General features: G+C 45.9%; 3 protein-coding genes across 3 annotated transcripts; 1 reads left to right on the plus strand and 2 right to left on the minus strand.

Moving 5' to 3' along the window:
• Positions 1–2,770: 2,770 nt before the first annotated feature.
• LOC125506320 (uncharacterized) lies at positions 2,771–3,934 on the minus strand. The gene has a single exon (XM_048671165.2). The coding sequence runs from the start codon at positions 3,893–3,895 to the stop codon at positions 3,350–3,352; it is 546 nt and encodes a 181-aa protein (XP_048527122.2). The 5' UTR covers positions 3,896–3,934; the 3' UTR covers positions 2,771–3,349.
• A 6,872-nt stretch (positions 3,935–10,806) lies between these two features.
• Positions 10,807–12,643, plus strand: LOC147973630 (uncharacterized). Its single transcript, XM_087525059.1, has 5 exons — positions 10,807–10,862; positions 10,949–11,245; positions 11,326–11,590; positions 11,710–12,229; positions 12,351–12,643. Exons 1-5 carry the CDS (start codon positions 10,807–10,809, stop codon positions 12,641–12,643), a joined length of 1,431 nt encoding a protein of 476 aa, XP_087381185.1.
• Positions 12,644–14,459: 1,816 nt separating this feature from the next.
• On the minus strand, positions 14,460–15,091 carry LOC125506322 (zinc finger protein 3-like). Its single transcript, XM_048671167.2, has one exon. The coding sequence runs from the start codon at positions 15,014–15,016 to the stop codon at positions 14,624–14,626; it is 393 nt and encodes a 130-aa protein (XP_048527124.2). The 5' UTR covers positions 15,017–15,091; the 3' UTR covers positions 14,460–14,623.
• Between the last annotated feature and the right edge of the window lie 1,406 nt (positions 15,092–16,497).

A 16,497-nucleotide genomic window follows, 5' to 3' on the forward strand; every position in this document is an offset into this window, starting at 1 on the left:
CGGGCGGCGGCGTCGATTTTGTGCGAATTCGGCCGGTGGCGCAGTTGGGCGGGCGGCGGCTGGTCGCGCACAAGAGATTGGAACGACAGTTGGGCAGTTAGCGGGTGATTGCGTGTTTACATCTCCATATAGTGGAGATGCAAATTTGCACCTCGAGGTGTTGTATTTTACATCTCCGGGAGGCAGAGATGTAATTTTTTTTACATCTACGTTATTTGTTAGAGAGGTGTTTTTGGGCCTCTAAGATACAAAAGGTAGTTATTTTTGCATATAAATCTTTTATTGAAGATGCTCTAAGCATATCACATTGCACAATCGGAAAACGCACAAGCTCTGCTAATGAATCAGGTGCATGCATGTCAATGTTACCTGTAATAGAAATTGAAAAAACATTTATTATTTGCAGTATGACGAGACCATAGGAAAGTTTCATATAAGTATGACAAGCACGCTTCGGCGCCATGGGTCGTGAGAAGATAGAAGAGCCGCCGCTGACCAGCGGGTTCGTTTTAGTATGTCGAAAGGCCACGATTCTGGAGGTGGAAGACCAGGGGAGGTATTCTAGGCGGGTGCTTGTCACTATTTTTGCCTCCACCAACGATCCAAGTTAGTTGAGATCATGGCGCACCGGCGTGCAATTTAGTTAGCTAACGAGTTTGGGGTTCAGAAATTGCTATTGGAATCCTATATCCTACTCGCAAAATGTTGTTCGCAAGATCAAAACAACGGGGTGAAAGACCCCTCGTCGGATGGTCCTCTTGTTGAAAAGGTTAAAGGGCTACTCCAAGATTTTTTGGAGTTCAGAGTCATTTGGGTGCGACGATCGATGAATAAAGTTGCCCATGAACTAGGTAGGAAAGGTTGTAGAAATAAACTCTAAAAAACTTGGTTTCGGGTACCACCGGCCTTTATATGTAAAGAGGTGGCCTTGGGTTGTACCGTGACAATTTAATAAATCTGCAACAAATTCCAACTCAAAAAAATTTGTCAATGCCAAGTAGGCATATGATTAGGTTTCCTTTTCCTCCTATTAGCGCTGCAGACGGTCCACCTGGCCTATGATGTTCTTTGGCCATGGAGGTGTGTAGAACCTTGGCTCCCCATCGCTGGGAGGGGCCCTGCTCTCGTTTTTGTTAGATTCGGCATCTTGGTTAGGTCGGTGATATCCATCAGTGGAAATGATGACACCCGTATTCGATCCCCATCTCAACAGTGCGTCTAGTGTTGGCAAAGAGCGTGTATAGGTGTGTCTTCACCGGATTTTGTGGAATCCGATTGCTGATGGTATTTTGTGGATCTGTCTGGATCCAATCTTTATTCATATGTTTGCAAGTTTGATCCTACTGATTTATGACTGCCTTTATCGACATTGGTTGTTACACCAAATTTTGGCCCCCATTTGTCTACAGAGATGTGCAAATATGTCTGTGTGCAGGAGCTAACCGAACTCTATTTATCATCCAGCCGGGCAACGGCGTCCTTCATTTCCCATACCCCGTATCCATGTCAGCCATGCTTCGTTGATCAACAGAGCAATATATGTGAAGTGAGAGGAAATGATGTCAAAGCTATATAAATGTGCTATAATTGACAAGCTATAATTGTAGGTAGGTGTATAATTGCAGCTACTCAGAGTTTTGTGGTGTCACTTAGACTAGCGACAATGTATAATAACATACACTAGTAACATACATATATCCCTAGACTATGTTACTACCTTCATAGTGGGTAATAACTTAAGAATGGTAACATGCAAAGATTCATTTATTAGGTTATAGACTCATATTGCATTGGGACATGTGATGTTACAGTAACTAGCTAAGTTATTACAACTATCTCTCTCCTCATTAACTCATTGCCACATAAGCAAATTTGCTGAGTTGGACTCGATGTTACTGCTTAAATTACTCCCACTGTGGTTAGTCTTACTAAATCACACAACATGTAGCGCCCCACTGTTTACAGCTACATCCATATAAAATGAACTAAATTACTTCTAGTCCTTGTCGGATGAGAGCTCGATCACCCCTGCGCCGGAGCCGTTGGCCTAGTGGTTGTCGGTGGTGAGGAGAATCAACGGCATCTCTTTCTCGTCGGAGTCCTCCCCGGCAACCTCCACTTATGTTTGCTCCCGCTCGGCGTCACAGATGAGCAGCAGCTTGCAGCGATTCACCAGTGTGCTCGTCCTTGGGAACTCGAGGATGGCGTTACTCTCGACGAAGAAGGTGGGGTCGGCGGCAGCGTTGGCTCGCTCAGCGACGAGCTGCTCGGCCTCTTCGACGAGCTCTGCGTGGTTGGCGCTTCCACCTTCTCCCATGAGAGGAGGAGGACGGCGTCGTCGCCCTTGACCGCTAGGTCCGACGTCGTCTCCTCCAGTGGTGGTGACCTTAAAGCTGGCAGCCGCGAGCTCCTCCGCAGGATCCATCTCCTTGTTCTCTTCCTCCTCCTCCTCCCTTGAGCTCGACTCCTTCAAGCTCGGGTCCTTGCCGCCGGCCGCTCGTGCAGCGCGCTAGCTATCACACAACAATTGATCCACAGGCGTGTGAAATGCATTGAGTTGTATTGGTTTGCTTGAAACCCCCATGCTATATTGTTGGTTGTTAGAAAGAAAAAAAAGAAGGAATGATTCTCAGGAACCGCTAAACTAGTTTAAAATAACTTATTCTACACCCCTAATAATGCTATATACAAAATATAATAACACATTATATAAAATATAATATTTTTTGTAAAAATAAAGTAAATTATAACTTGGATAGTAGAACAAAATTACTTCTGAAGTACTATATTTCATACAATGTTTTACTAGATATTGTATATAGCGTTATTAGGGGTGGTGTAGAATAGGCTATTCTATCACGCTTATATATATTTGAATTATTTGAAAAAGCTAAGCAATGAAATCAAAACAAAGACCAGCAGACCAGACAAAGCAAGCATGAATTTTGGACGGATAAATGTAAATTATCAAACTTCTTTTCTTTTTTAGATAAAGGGTGAATTTTATTGGCTCAAATAGAGCATCGAGAGGATACAATATGAGCACACACCCGGCTTCTGCATAATTACGATGCACAGAGCCAACCCAACATAAACACTCGGAAACACACTAGCAACTAGCAAGGTCATAAGATCAAACTTTCTTTCTGGTCAAGGAATTTCATGAGGAAAAACTCAACGGAAAAAGAACATAAGAATCCAACACACACAGAGCTTGAAACAAGCAGGCATAGCAGCAGTTTCACATGTAATCACCAAAGAAGACCTCGGCATACCGAATCATGTAGCGGATGCGCGCTGTCAACTAGTAGTAAGCTGGGTGTGGATCTGGGACAAACTAGTAGGTCGATCATAGCATGAGAGACAAGTCCATGTCATCGGCGCCATCGCGGTACTCCGACGAGCTCCTGCCGTGCTTGTGCGCCTTTCCAGCAGCAGTCTTCCTCGCCTTCCCAGCCATGGACAAGTCCACATTGTCGGCGCCATCGTCGTACTCCGGCGAGCTCCTGTCGTGCTTGTGCGCCTTTCCAGCAGCAGTCTTCCTCGCCTTCCCAGCCGCAGACATGAAATCGCCACCGCCCCCGGGGTGGTACCCGGGCTGCCTCTCGTCCTGCGCCGCAGCACGCGCACCCACCCGCGTCGCGGCAGCGATCAGCTGCCGGCGCTTGGCGACGCTACGTTCGTGCTTATGCGCGTTCTGGTGGCCGCCGAGCGCCTGCGAGCTGCGGAACTTACGGTCGCAGTACACGCAGAGGAAGAAGCCGACGCCGGGCTCCGTCGCGGCCGTGGTGAGGAGGGTGAGCCCAAGATTGAGCTCGTCCTCCTGCTGACAGTCGTCACTCGTCAGCTGTTCCATTCTAGCTACACTATGGATAGTTAGCGTGCGTGTGAGCATGAGCTACAGAGTCGACCAGAGCTTAACTCGCCATGGAAATTGTTGTGCTAAGCAAAGGTTTAAATAGACAGCTACCGCTGCTCACCTAACGCGTGTTGCACTGTTCATCGGGGGGCACGTTAGTGCAGCCGGTGGACGCGCACGTCTCCGGCTGGCCGTCAATTTGCTAACGGCTCAAGGACGCCTCGGCTGAGCCAGGATTGAGGGGAAAGGGGTCGGCCAGATCCATAGCGACGGTAAGGGAGAATATCACATGATACCACCCCATGATACCATTTCAAAAATTTCAATTTTAAATATTTAAAAAAATTCTGAAAAAGTTGTGGATATTCACATCACATGTCCAGCCCCTAAAAATTTCAGGTCCAAATTCAAAATATACATTGAGAAAGAAAAGACAAATACAGCATAAATAGTGTTGAAAAAGGCAAAAGTCAAAACGCCACTATTCACATCTAGATTTGTCTTTTTTTATTTCTCAATCTGTATTTAGAATTTGAACCTGAAATTTGTAGAGGTTGTACACCCATGCGATGTGAACATCCACAACATTTTTTAGAATTTTTTGAAACATTTAAAATTAGATTTTTTTTTTTGAGATGGTATCGTGGGAGCATTTAGGAGGTGGTATCACCTGATACTCTCCCGCGACGGTAAAGGTAACTTCTGTATCGTTCAACGGCTAGCATATATTCATATAAAAATAATGCAACGGATAACATATATTCATATAAAAATAATGCAACGGCCATAACTACTGCAGAATAACTCATTTTAGACGACGCGTCCATTGATACACGTACAAGATAGTTTTAACTCCAGCGTGTACTCCCTCTGCTTCTTTTTACTTTGCATTTCAGCTTTGTCTAAGACAAATTTGCTAAGTTTGACAAATATTATATCAAAAAAATATTAACATCTAGTACAATGCTAAATAAATATAACATGAACATATACTTTATGATGAAGCCAGTTTGGTGTTATGTGTATTGATATACAAACTTTAAGATTCGTGCAAACTTTTAGGGAAGTGTACCGAAGCAAAAAAAATTACATATAGTTGGTCAAACTTTAGAAAGTTTAATAAACAGAAACGAAGGGAGTAATGTTTGCGGTTGGCTCGCTGACAAAATTAAATCTGGTTACTCAGTATAGTACACAATGATTCCTCGAGAAAAAGTAGAGCACGTAGTAGCTCATTTGGTTCTCAGCGGTGTGGTCATAAAGACGGCTAACCCGCAGATAGTGGCCGTGATAATGAGATAGTTGTGCTCTCACACACGCGCGCGAAGGGAGAGAGAGCGCGCGCGCGCGCAAGCACACATGCGCGAAGTGGGAAGATAGCGAGGGGAAGGTGGGCTGGGTGCTAGGTGGACATCAATCTTCTGCATGTGGATGTTTATCAGAGATCTAACATCACTAGGTGTAGATGATAGGAGGTATATTTACTTAGCGTGTATGTCATATGTTGCAACAAAATTAGTACTCCTTCTGTTTCATATTAAGTGTCGTTGATTTAGTACAAACTGAGAGAGTAATAGTGAACTAGACGGATGTACACTGATTTTCCGTAAGGTTGTGTTTGATGGCACGGTGGAGTATGATAATCTTATGTATACACAACAACTTCTCGTTCATAAATACAAGATGATTTAAATATTTCAATATAGACTACATGCGGACTGAAATTAGTGAGCAAACCACATCAAAAAGGACGTTAGAACGTCTGATATTTTTTTTTCAAAACTATAACTTTTTGTGCAGCAAATTCGGAAACTATAGCACTAAACGCGAAAAAATTAAAACTATGACCCCATCGGCCTCGCGCTGGCCGAAGAGGTTGTTTTCGGCCCGGGTTTGGCCGAAAAGGACTTTTCGTCCAGGCTTTGACCGAAGTAGGGCTCGGCTGGGCCGAAGAGGTGGTGTCAGTGGCAGGCCGGCCGAAAATCGTAGCTTCGGCCCACGCGCGGCCCAAGTGGGCTCTTTTCGGCCAGCGGGCGGCCGAAGAGCTCTTCGGCCAAGAGTTGACCGAAGAGTTCGGGATAAGGCTCGCCAGGCCGTCTCCTTCCTCTGGCTGCTCGCACTCTATTTCCTCCTCTCTCTCTCTCGTTCTTCTCTGTAACCTCACAAGCCCGCGCCGATCTCCACCACTTTGCACCCATTTTCACATCCAAGACACAGAATAGATAGATCATACCATTCTCCAACAGCCTACGGTGTTTTTTTGGGTATGGGATAGTTTTTTCTACGTTTGGAGGGAGGAGCCATGGTGGGGTGGAGAAGGTGTGGTTGGGAAGGAGGTGGTGGTGAGGAGGAGCAGCTGCTGTGGACGAGGAGGTGCGGCTTGGGGGGTGACCGGAATTGAGCCTCCGGTCGTTGAGGGGGCGGCGCTGCCATTGTCCTGTGGTGCAAGTACTCCGCGAGGTGGCCGGTGCCGCTGAGTGAAAGAGAGGAGCAAGAAGCTAGGGACACACACTTCGAAGGTATAACCATGCCATCACAAATTTTCTCTGAATTGTATATTTTAATTAGTTTAGATAAGTCATATTGTGAAGTGCAGTGTTAATATATTTGTGGAGGCGTTTTAGTGCATAGTTAGTGTAACGGGTAATATTAGTCTTTGTTGTGATTAATGAGAGGATGACAATGTCTGACAGGTGAAAATGTCTGAATCAGTAAATCTGACTGTTTACTACGGCACTGGTAATGTTCGATATAATGAGTTGGGGGTTGATCTTAGCGAGTTTAAAAATGGCGTCATGACACTAGCTGACCCGGACAGACTGGACATTAGACAGTTGAAGTACTGGTTGACAACTAGTTTCGGTCTGGATCCTAAAGTATGTTCCGTCAGTATTCATGCATTGTGGACCAAATCCTGTAAAAATGTCAAGTGGGAGTTGATGCCGGTAGATAGGAGCCAGCATTGGTTGTCCCTGTTAAGACGCTGCCGAGACCGAAGAATCAAACCATATGCACTTGTGCAACCTGTGCCGAAGGAGGAGAATACCGTACAACTCCACAGGGGGTATGAACCCGGCCAAGGCAGTGAAGTGGCTAACGAGATTGTTTTATCCGGGTCACAGCCACAAGATGTGGATGCTAGCCAACCCGAGAAAGAGTCAGACTACGTGCCACACAATGTTTGTGGTCCTGATACTGGGCAGAGTAGCTAGTCGATAATATTAGCTGGTTCTGGTTTTGCTGATGGGGATGAGGAAGGGGATGAAATGCAGAGGGTGATGGAGGAAGAGGACGAGGATGGATTGGTGGAGGAATTGGATTCTGAAAATTTTGAGGATGAAGTTGAGGTACCGATTCCTTCTGCATGGGAGCAGGACATATCCACCGGCCTTACGGTGAACGATGGCCATGAGACTCCATGGCAGTATAATCTGAACCAAGTACAAATAGGGGCTATGTTTGATACAAAGAAAAAATTGAAGTATGCGGTGATAAAGTGGGCTATATCTATGCAGAGGGTTTTCAAGACACACATATCAAGTCCAACAAACTATACCGTGAAATGTGTTGTAACAGGTTGTCCCGGGAAGGTGCACGGGCACGTGCCGAAGTATGACATCCACTGGGTTGTCACCATTGTCGTCCCACATAATTGTGTGAGGACGAACCTGCTGGTCAAGCATCCGAACCTGACTTCAAGTCTCATTGCGCAACTCATGTATACTGAGATAGTAGAGAAGAAAGATATGGAAGCAAAACACATCCAGACAGCAGTGAAGGTCAGATGGAATTATGTCATTCCTTATGGGAAGGCTTGGAGGGCTAAGCAGAAGGCTATGGAGGAAAGGTTTGGGACATTCTTCGACTCATATGATAATGTTGTCTGTCTCCTGGGCATACTGAAGGAGAGGAATCCCGGCACTTATGTGAACGTACAACACATGAGGTTGCTGAGTATACCAGATTTCAAGGTGTTGAAACGAGTGTTCTTCTCTTTTGCTATGTGCATCGAAGCTTTCCGGCATTGTCCTCCTGTTATGTTTGTGGATGGTACATTCCTGACCGGTCAGTATAGAGGGCAAATCCTGACTGCTATTGGTGTGGACGGGAACAATCAAATCATCCCACTTGCCATGGCATTTGTGGAGGGTGAGAACTTTCTCAGCTGGGTATGGTTCTTCCGCCAAGTGAAAATTGCCATCGTGAAGGACCGACCAAACGTGTGTGTCATTCATGACAGACATGCTGGTATATTGAAGGCCGTGAAGACACTTCGTAATCTAGCAGATGACGAACCAATACCTTGGAGGGACTTGCAGAGCCGGTGGTGCATGCGCCATCTTGGGGCTAATTTTTTCTCACAGTTCAAGAACAAGCGGTTGATGAACTTGTTCAAAAAATTATGCAAGCAGAGCCAGCAGTGGAAATACGAATTTATTTGGTCAAAACTAGATGAGTTTACTAAGAAGCAGGTCCGTGCGAGGAAGAAAATGGAAGAAGATCAGGTTAAATTAGCAGCACTCATCGCGGAGCTAGAGGGGCCAGTAGGTCTTTGTGACTTGCCAGCAATTGACCCTCCTAATACTAAGAGAAAGAAGGGAAGGGCAATAAAGAATTTTTCTGAGTGGATAGAGAAAGAGCCTCCAATGAATTGGTCTTTGCTGCATGACACACATGGAGCTAGGTATGGCCACATGACAACCAATCTTGCAGAGGTGTATAACTTTGTGCTGAGAGGGAATAGAGCATTGCCACTCACAGCTATTGTGGAGGCTGTATTCCATGGCACTTTGAGATATTTCAGAGAAAGGCACGAGTTAGCAAAGAAACATATTGAAGATAATCAGAACACACCTTATTGTAGCCATGTCATGGAATACATGGCAAAGAAGATAGAGAAAGCAAAGAAGCACACTGTCAGACTCATAGGGAATCAAGAAAGGAGGTATGAGGTTCAGCTTCCTACCGATGGTTTTGGATCTCGAAATAAGGTGAAGACACACGAGGTAAAAATTGGAACGGAATTTTATCCAACGTGTGACTGTACATGCAACAAACCGAAGTTGTTGCACCTACCTTGCTCTCATGTGTTGGCTGCCTGTGGCCAGATTGAACTGGATGCTATATCCTTCGTGTCCTCATACTATTTAAAAGAGGCAGTGCTCAACACCTGGACAGGCGAGATGACAGGGTTTAGAGTCGTCGGCAATTTCAACAAGGTAAATGACGGTGAGAGAGTATACATCCCGCATCCAGACCTTCAGCGAACAAGTAGGGGCAGACGAAAGGCCCGTCGCATCCGGAACGATATGGACCAGTCTAAAGCTGGTGGAGCAACCAGACAATGTTTGTTATGCGCGGCTTATGGGCATAGGATGAAATATTGTCCCAACCTGAACAAAGATGGTGCTTCCGCATCGACGAGTGCTTCCACATCGACGGCTGCGACAACAGGAGCAAGAGGCGGACGTGGTCGTGGCAGTCGAGGCCGAAGGGGCGGACGAGGAAGAAATAACTCACAAGCTATATAATGTGTCGTAGTGGGTTTTAATATGTAATATGTCAGGACTATGTTTTAATATGTAATATGTCAGGACTATGTTTTAATTTGTAATATGTCAGGACTATGTTTTAATTTGTAATATGTCAGGATAATGTTTTAATATGTAATATGTCAGGACTATGTTTTAATTCGTAATATGTCAGGACTATGTTATAATTTGTAATATGCCGTACTATGTTTTATTTGCACCTGAGATTTGTTGTTTGAATTGCAGATATGTCTTCGTATCCGTTGCTTAATGGTAACATCGATAGAAAGCACCGGGGCGCCCTTACGGAAGCGGGCAACAACTTAGACGTGTTGGTCACTCGTACCCCAAAGACTAACTGGCTGATACACGATTCATGGGTTGATAGGTATGTGTGCATATAATGGAGTCCATATAATGACTTACTATGTTTGACATACTTTTCATAACTGCTAACAATCTCTTTATTTTGTAGGTTAAGTTGGGCTGGAGTACTACCCTTGGCACGACTGGTTGAGGGTACATTGGATGAGTGGATTGATGGTCCGGATTTAGATGAGGCAGGTGAACCATTGCAGTTACACAAGAGGCAAGTGAAACGTTTCTCTTACGACAAGTCACTCCTTACCTGCTTAGTAGATAGATGGAGACCAGAGACACATACGTTTTACTTTCCCTAGGGAGAGATGGCGCCTACTTTATAGGATGTGTCTTACTTGTTGGGATTACCTCTGGCCGGTGCTGCCATAGGTCCCTTAGAGGCAGAATCTGGGTGGCAAGTAGCGATGCAGACCCGTTTTTTGGCTGCGGTCCCGACTGCTAGGGCCATAGACAACGATCCTCATGGACCTCTTTTTAGATGGTTGAGCCAGTTTCAGGTAACCATCACGGCCACTTAAACAAATTATTATGTTTCATACAATATAGATGTGTCTTACTTGTTAGATGTGTCTAGAGGCCATAAACAAATTATTACGTTTCACGGCCACTTTTTAGATGTGTCTTACTTGTTCATACAATTATTATGTTTCTATGTAGATTGTCTCGTTAGGACATCCCGACGTTCAGTTGTCGGAGGCACAGATTGACCGGTCCCTAGAGGCATATATTCTTTGGCTGTTCGGCAAGATAATGTTTACGGAGAACCACGTGACCACTGTCGATGCATGACCCATCGGTATTGCACGAGAGATAGCTGACGCACGTTGCCCTGCGGATATTCTGCAGAGGAGTTTTGGTTCTGCTGTGTTAGCGGCTACGTAGGCCTGTGCAAAGCTTGCTTGTTGAAGTCTAGAAAATCTAGTCTTGTTGGATGTCCATTATTGTTGCAGCTCTGGTCATACGAGAGATTCCCTATTGGACGACCCTATGTCTACGTTGATAAACCTTTTGGTTTGGAGGACTTAGCTGGGACTTATGTGCCTGCTATCGGCGACTTACCTACTATGGGATCTGTTTGGACACGGCGAGAGGTACTTTTATATTAAGTAACGATTAATTCAATTATTTCTTGCCATTTAATAGTATTACTAATGCTTATTTGTTGTCATGCACAGAGACAGTTTGCGCATACTCAGGTTAGGGGATGCTACCCATCCTTCATGGCGCAGTTTGATAGTTTGCACGAGGATCAAGTTATTTGGGAGCCATACTCGCCTCAGGCTATATCATCGAGGTACCCAGTTGGGATTTCTGGATTGTGCACTAGAGATCGGCACTTTTGGATGACCAAGGCCAAGTTGGTGTTCGACGTGACGGTTGAGGAGATGTCTCTTCATAGGGTGATGAGACAGTTCGGTCTATATCAACAGCCTGAGATTCCAGATATTCAACACTTTCCAGACCACGCGCACAAGTAAGTATACTAATACTATTTTAGTTGGCAGCTCTGCATTCATAATATACCTAATCATGTATCGCGCATGTCAATCTCAGGGACAGTCGCCTAGGAGGAAACAAGTCCATGGCTTATTGGCTTCAGAGCATTACCCCTTACGTTGACGAATGGACTACCGCTGCGACAAATATCTGGGGTGAGGTTCGGCCCTTTATCTGGGAAATGTTCGGGTTGTATCTGCAGCGTTACCGGCATACAACGAGGATCTACTTGGTTCCATCAGCTGCTCCTGATCAGATCGAAGCCCCTCTCACCAGCGATATGTACCCAACTGCCTCTGTTGTGGGAACCAGACACCACGCGGTAAATGCCTTGGTTCTCATATGTTAAGTCTTTTGTTAATCTGGACATATTCGCTTGGTTGTCTATTCGTGGTGTCTATCATACAACGAGGATATAATTGGTTAACTCTTTGTGTACAGGGTGACTTGACACTACAGGCGCGAGAGGAGGTTTCCGCTTTAATGCGGCGCTTTCAGAGGGGAGAAACTATCCCACCGCAAGAGGGCGTCTCATGGTTGAGGCGTCTTGATGACAAGCTACGCGGGATTTACGCAGCTGTTACGTGTAGACGGACTTCGGATGTTGCACTTCCTCCTCCAGCACATCGTCCGCCACGTCCCTCTGTACAGCATTCAGAACCACGACCCTCTGTGCACCGTTCAGAACCACGACCCTCTGTGCACCGTGCAGAACCTCATCCTTCACAGCCAGGGAGATCTTCCTGGCATGAGCCACCTCCTTCACAGCCAGGGAGCTCTTCCTGGCATGAGCCACCTCCTTCACAACCAGGGAGATCTTCCTGGCATGAGCCACCTCCTTCACAGCCAGGGAGCTCTTCCTGGCATGAGCCACCTCCTTCACAGCCAGGGAGCTCTTCCTGGCATGAGCCACCTCCTTCACAGCTAGGGAGCGCTTACTGGCATCAGCAGATGAATCTAGGTAACACTACTCACTACATTCTTTTGAACAGTGTAGTAATCGTTCTTGCATTCTCAGCAGTCACTGATGCTTACTGGTGGTGCTTCTTTCATGCATTTGTATCAATTTTACTTTACCGAAGGAGGCAACCAGTCGCAACCGTTCATGCATTCAGAGCAGTCATCGATCCTTAGTGGTGGTGCTTCGTACTTTGAGGGCGACCGCGAGGATCATGACCAAGCTACAAACATTTATGGCTTCTCGCAGACAGTGTTTCACACTCCACCACCACCACAGACGCAGGAGACACAGACCGTGAAAGACGAGGTTAACTATGGTCGTGGTTATCGCGAGCCTCGTCCACCGCCTCAGCGCTTATCGCCTTCCGGTCCTCGCCCGAGGAAGACCCAGACTCGTCGTCGTCCCCCGCAGTGATATGCTTATCTATCCATGTATGACTCATTATCTATGTTAGTTTCAGACTATTCGCAGCTGTGTGTCAGTATTTATGTATGAGACATGCTTCATGTATGTGTTACTATCGCACTTGCTTCTATGTGATCAGGAGACATATATTATTTTATGTATGCGAGAGACATATTACTATTAATTCGCATTCTTATTCCAGTTACATTTCCAAATAGACTACAACCGATAATTAAGATACAAGTACATCTGAATTAAATGGTGCGGCTGAACTTGTGCAATACATCTTACATACTACAAAATGAAATTCAGATAGAACATAATGCCCTACAATAATACAATACAAACTAATAATGCAAATACATCTGAATGAAACGGTACAACTGGAATACATCTTACATACTACATGAAGTCATCATCGTCATCCTCCGTTGATGCAGCCCTCTTGCTCTTCGACGATGCGCTCCTCTTGCCCTTCGTCGATGCAGAACTCTTGCCCTTGGTCGATACACAACTCTTGCCCTTCGAGGATGCAGAACTCTTTCCTTTGGACGATGCAGAACTCTTGCCCTTCGACGATGCAGAACCCGGAAGCGGCGGCATGAAGATATCATCGTCGTCCTCGCTCTCCTCAGTCCATAAAAATGGATGCTTTTCTGCAGTCCTTCTGAAAGTTTCACTCTTCGGCTCCACTACCTTCTTCCACCTTTCATGCAACCTAAGAAGTTCTTTATGTACCTTCTCATAGGTCCTTTCAGGCCACCCAGACCTACGTAATTCGTGAGCCAACTCATTCATTATGGTGTCACTACCGGTGGGTTCGTCCCATGGAACTATCCTATTGTCCATCCTGAAATCGGTAGCTAGACTCAGCAGAGTGCTGCTCATCTCAGGGTGAAAACTACGATCGAATGGATAATGGAACATCTCGACTACACTACACTGGAATGCTTATTCACCTCCGCCTGAAGGGGTTTTTATAGATACAGAGGAGAAAATGGCGGGAAAGATTAACTGTGGTATGGCGGGAAAGGGTTGGCGGGAAAATAAGGCGGGAAGGGATTGGCGGAAAACGGATGGCGGGAATATATGGCGGGAAGGGGTTGGCAGGAAACGGGTGGCGAGAAAATACATTTCAGTGTATTGTATGAGCCATGCAACTTCGGCCTACATGAGACAAAAAAGTACTTTTCGGCCTACACTTGACCAAAAAGTCTATTTCGGCCGAGACTTGACCAAAAAGTTCTACTTCGGCCTATATGTGGCCGAAAAGTCATACTTCGGCCAGGAGATGGCCGAAAACTCTACTTCGGCCAAGCTGTGGCCGAAAAGTCCTACTTCAGCCCAGAGATGGCCGACGGGCTACTACTTTTGATTTTTAAGCAAATCATGGTATAGTTTCCGAAAATGCTATAAAATATATCATAGTTTTGAAAAAAAATCGTATAATTTTGCTTATTTTGTTGTTTGTTTTAACCAACTTGCCTCTAGTTTCAAGGCCATTTACCTATGGCAGATTATAAAGTAAACACTACACAACACAGTTCAACAACCACAAACTGAGCCTACAAAAGAAAACGTCAGTCAAAGTACCATTCCGGGCGATTCATTGTGAATCCATCAAGATGTATATACTTCAATTAACGTTAAAGGGCACCTGCATTCCTTGCTTTGCATTATTTTATTTTACATCACTTCTATTTTTGACACATGAAAGGACGCTGGACAGACAGGGACAGCCATTTCGTACACTAACGTGTAGTGTCAAGCTCTTATATTATGGTACCCACAAAAAAAAAGCTCTTATATTATGGAACGAAGAGAGTAGTATATTTGACGGCACACATATATTTGAAGAAAATTTCGGTAAGTACATTCAGTCAGATTGATCGGAGAATACACAAGAAATAGGAGCCCAAAATACGGCGCGACGCGCGCGCAGGTCGGAATTCCATGAGAGAAACTCAACTAGCTAGAAGAATAGATCGATCATAGCCTGAGCGACAGGTCCACATCATCAGTCATGGGAGCAGCAGCAACCTTCCACGGACTTGCCTCCGTCCTCCCCGCCTTCCCAGCGGAAGGCTCGACGAAATCACCGGCGGAAACATACCTGGGCCTCTCGTCCTGCGCCGCATGCGCGCGCGTTCCGGCCCCGTGTGCACCCGTGGCGGCGGCCATCTCCCGCCGGCGGTGGGCGAGGCTGCGCTCGTGCTTGTGCGCGTTCTGGTGGCCACCAAGCGCCTGCGAGCTGCGGAACTTGCGGTCGCAGTAGACGCAGAGGAAGAAGCCGCCCTGCTCCGCCTCAGCTGCCGAGCTCACGCGGAGGGTGAGGTCAAGGCTGAGCTCGTGCTCATCCTTCTCACTGTTTGGCTGTTCCATTATACTCCCAGGTACAGTACAGACCGGTGACTGTGCAAAGGAGTTGCGAATGAAATTTGAGGCGCTGGGCAAATGATATTGAATGCTGTAGCCCGCACCAGCACGTGCCTCACCTAACCGGTGCTCCAGACGTCACTGTTCCTCGCGATCAGGTTAATGGATCCGGCGTGGTGTGGGACGTTGCGCACATTTGCAGCCATTTGCTACGTCTGTGGCGACGGAAGAGAGCACCTGGCCAGACCATCCAAATACGGCCGGAACGGGCCAAGCGCGTGAGGCTGACTCGTGTCGCCAGTATTGTACTCTAGTGTTTTAACCGACAGACTTAGCCCTCGCTATACTATACTCACTCGGTTCCTAAGTACCAAGAGCATCTACGGCCGGACTTAACAAATCTGACCCCTATATGTTCGAGAACGCGACCGGAAATGCATGCGGGCGCATTCAGACAAGTTCTCATATTTTCCTCTGGTATCCACATATCTCAAATGCGGACTCTTAAATCCATGCAAATTCATACACGTCGATTATAAAAGACAATGTCGCACGTAAATAGTAAATGTTGATACAGAGCATAGCTAGTGTTACATAAAATTTATTTTAAGTGCACAACTCAAGCATTAACTCCTTAGTTATCCACATGTGCTCGACATGATCATTGAGTAGCTGCGTGTGCACATGATGATCTCGAAAATTCTAATGCATCTGTAAAAAGTTCATAAGCTGAGCCGCATCTTGATTTTCCAAGATTTCAACCTGTTTTCCAGGTGCTTTGAAATCATGGTTTTGGGCTACAGCATCACCCTCATCCTTGACAATTATATTGCGCAGAATAACACAACATGTCATTAGTTGTCATAAAGTTTCTGATTCCCACATCATTGCAGTGCTCCGCACAATTCCCCAACGAGTTTGAAGCACACCAAATGCCCTCTCTACATCCTTCCCAGCCGCTTCATGCATGGTTGCAAAGTGGCTCTGTTTATTGCCATGCGGTTTGGATATGGTCTTCACAAACGCCGCCCACTTAGGTTAGATACCGTCGGCAAGATAGTATCCCATGTTGTACCCCGACCGTTGATGGTGTAATTGCACGGCGGTGATTCCCCATTGCAAAGCCTCCTGAACACCAGATATGGCTCACATTGCCACAATTATAGCAAGTCCTCACATGTTGTTTGCCCTTTGTGCCACTTGAGCTGTTCTTGTTGAAGTTGGGCCTTGTGTTCTTCTTGCTCCAAAATTGTCTTGAAGCGAGAGCAATGTGCTCATGATAAGCATATTTTGTATCTTCGGGGTTGCTCTCCTCTTCTTCCTCTACATCCTCTTCTTCCTCTACATCCTCTTCTTCCACACTCGCCTTGGCCTTCAAGGCAAGGTTGGGCTTCTTTTCTCTTTGAGAACGCAACACCGCATTGTCGGTGGTCTTATCCAAGATACTCATTGCCACAAACTCATTCAACACTTCACTTGAGGAGAAG

Source organism: Triticum urartu, chromosome 5A, assembly GCF_056163025.1.
Source record: "Triticum urartu cultivar PI428250 chromosome 5A, HENAU_Tu73, whole genome shotgun sequence".
Lineage (NCBI taxonomy): Eukaryota > Viridiplantae > Streptophyta > Magnoliopsida > Poales > Poaceae > Triticum > Triticum urartu.

Coding starts and splice junctions, on each gene's coding strand:
- LOC125506320 (XM_048671165.2), bottom strand. CDS start 3,895: ATGCTCACACGCACGCTAACTATCCATAGTGTAGCTAGAATGGAACAG.
- LOC125506322 (XM_048671167.2), bottom strand. CDS start 15,016: ATGGAACAGCCAAACAGTGAGAAGGATGAGCACGAGCTCAGCCTTGAC.
- LOC147973630 (XM_087525059.1), top strand. CDS start 10,807: ATGTGCCTGCTATCGGCGACTTACCTACTATGGGATCTGTTTGGACAC. Junction 10,863..10,948: donor CTGTTTGGACACGGCGAGAG/GTACTTTTATAT, acceptor TCATGCACAGAG/ACAGTTTGCGCATACTCAGG. Junction 11,246..11,325: donor TTTCCAGACCACGCGCACAA/GTAAGTATACTA, acceptor TGTCAATCTCAG/GGACAGTCGCCTAGGAGGAA.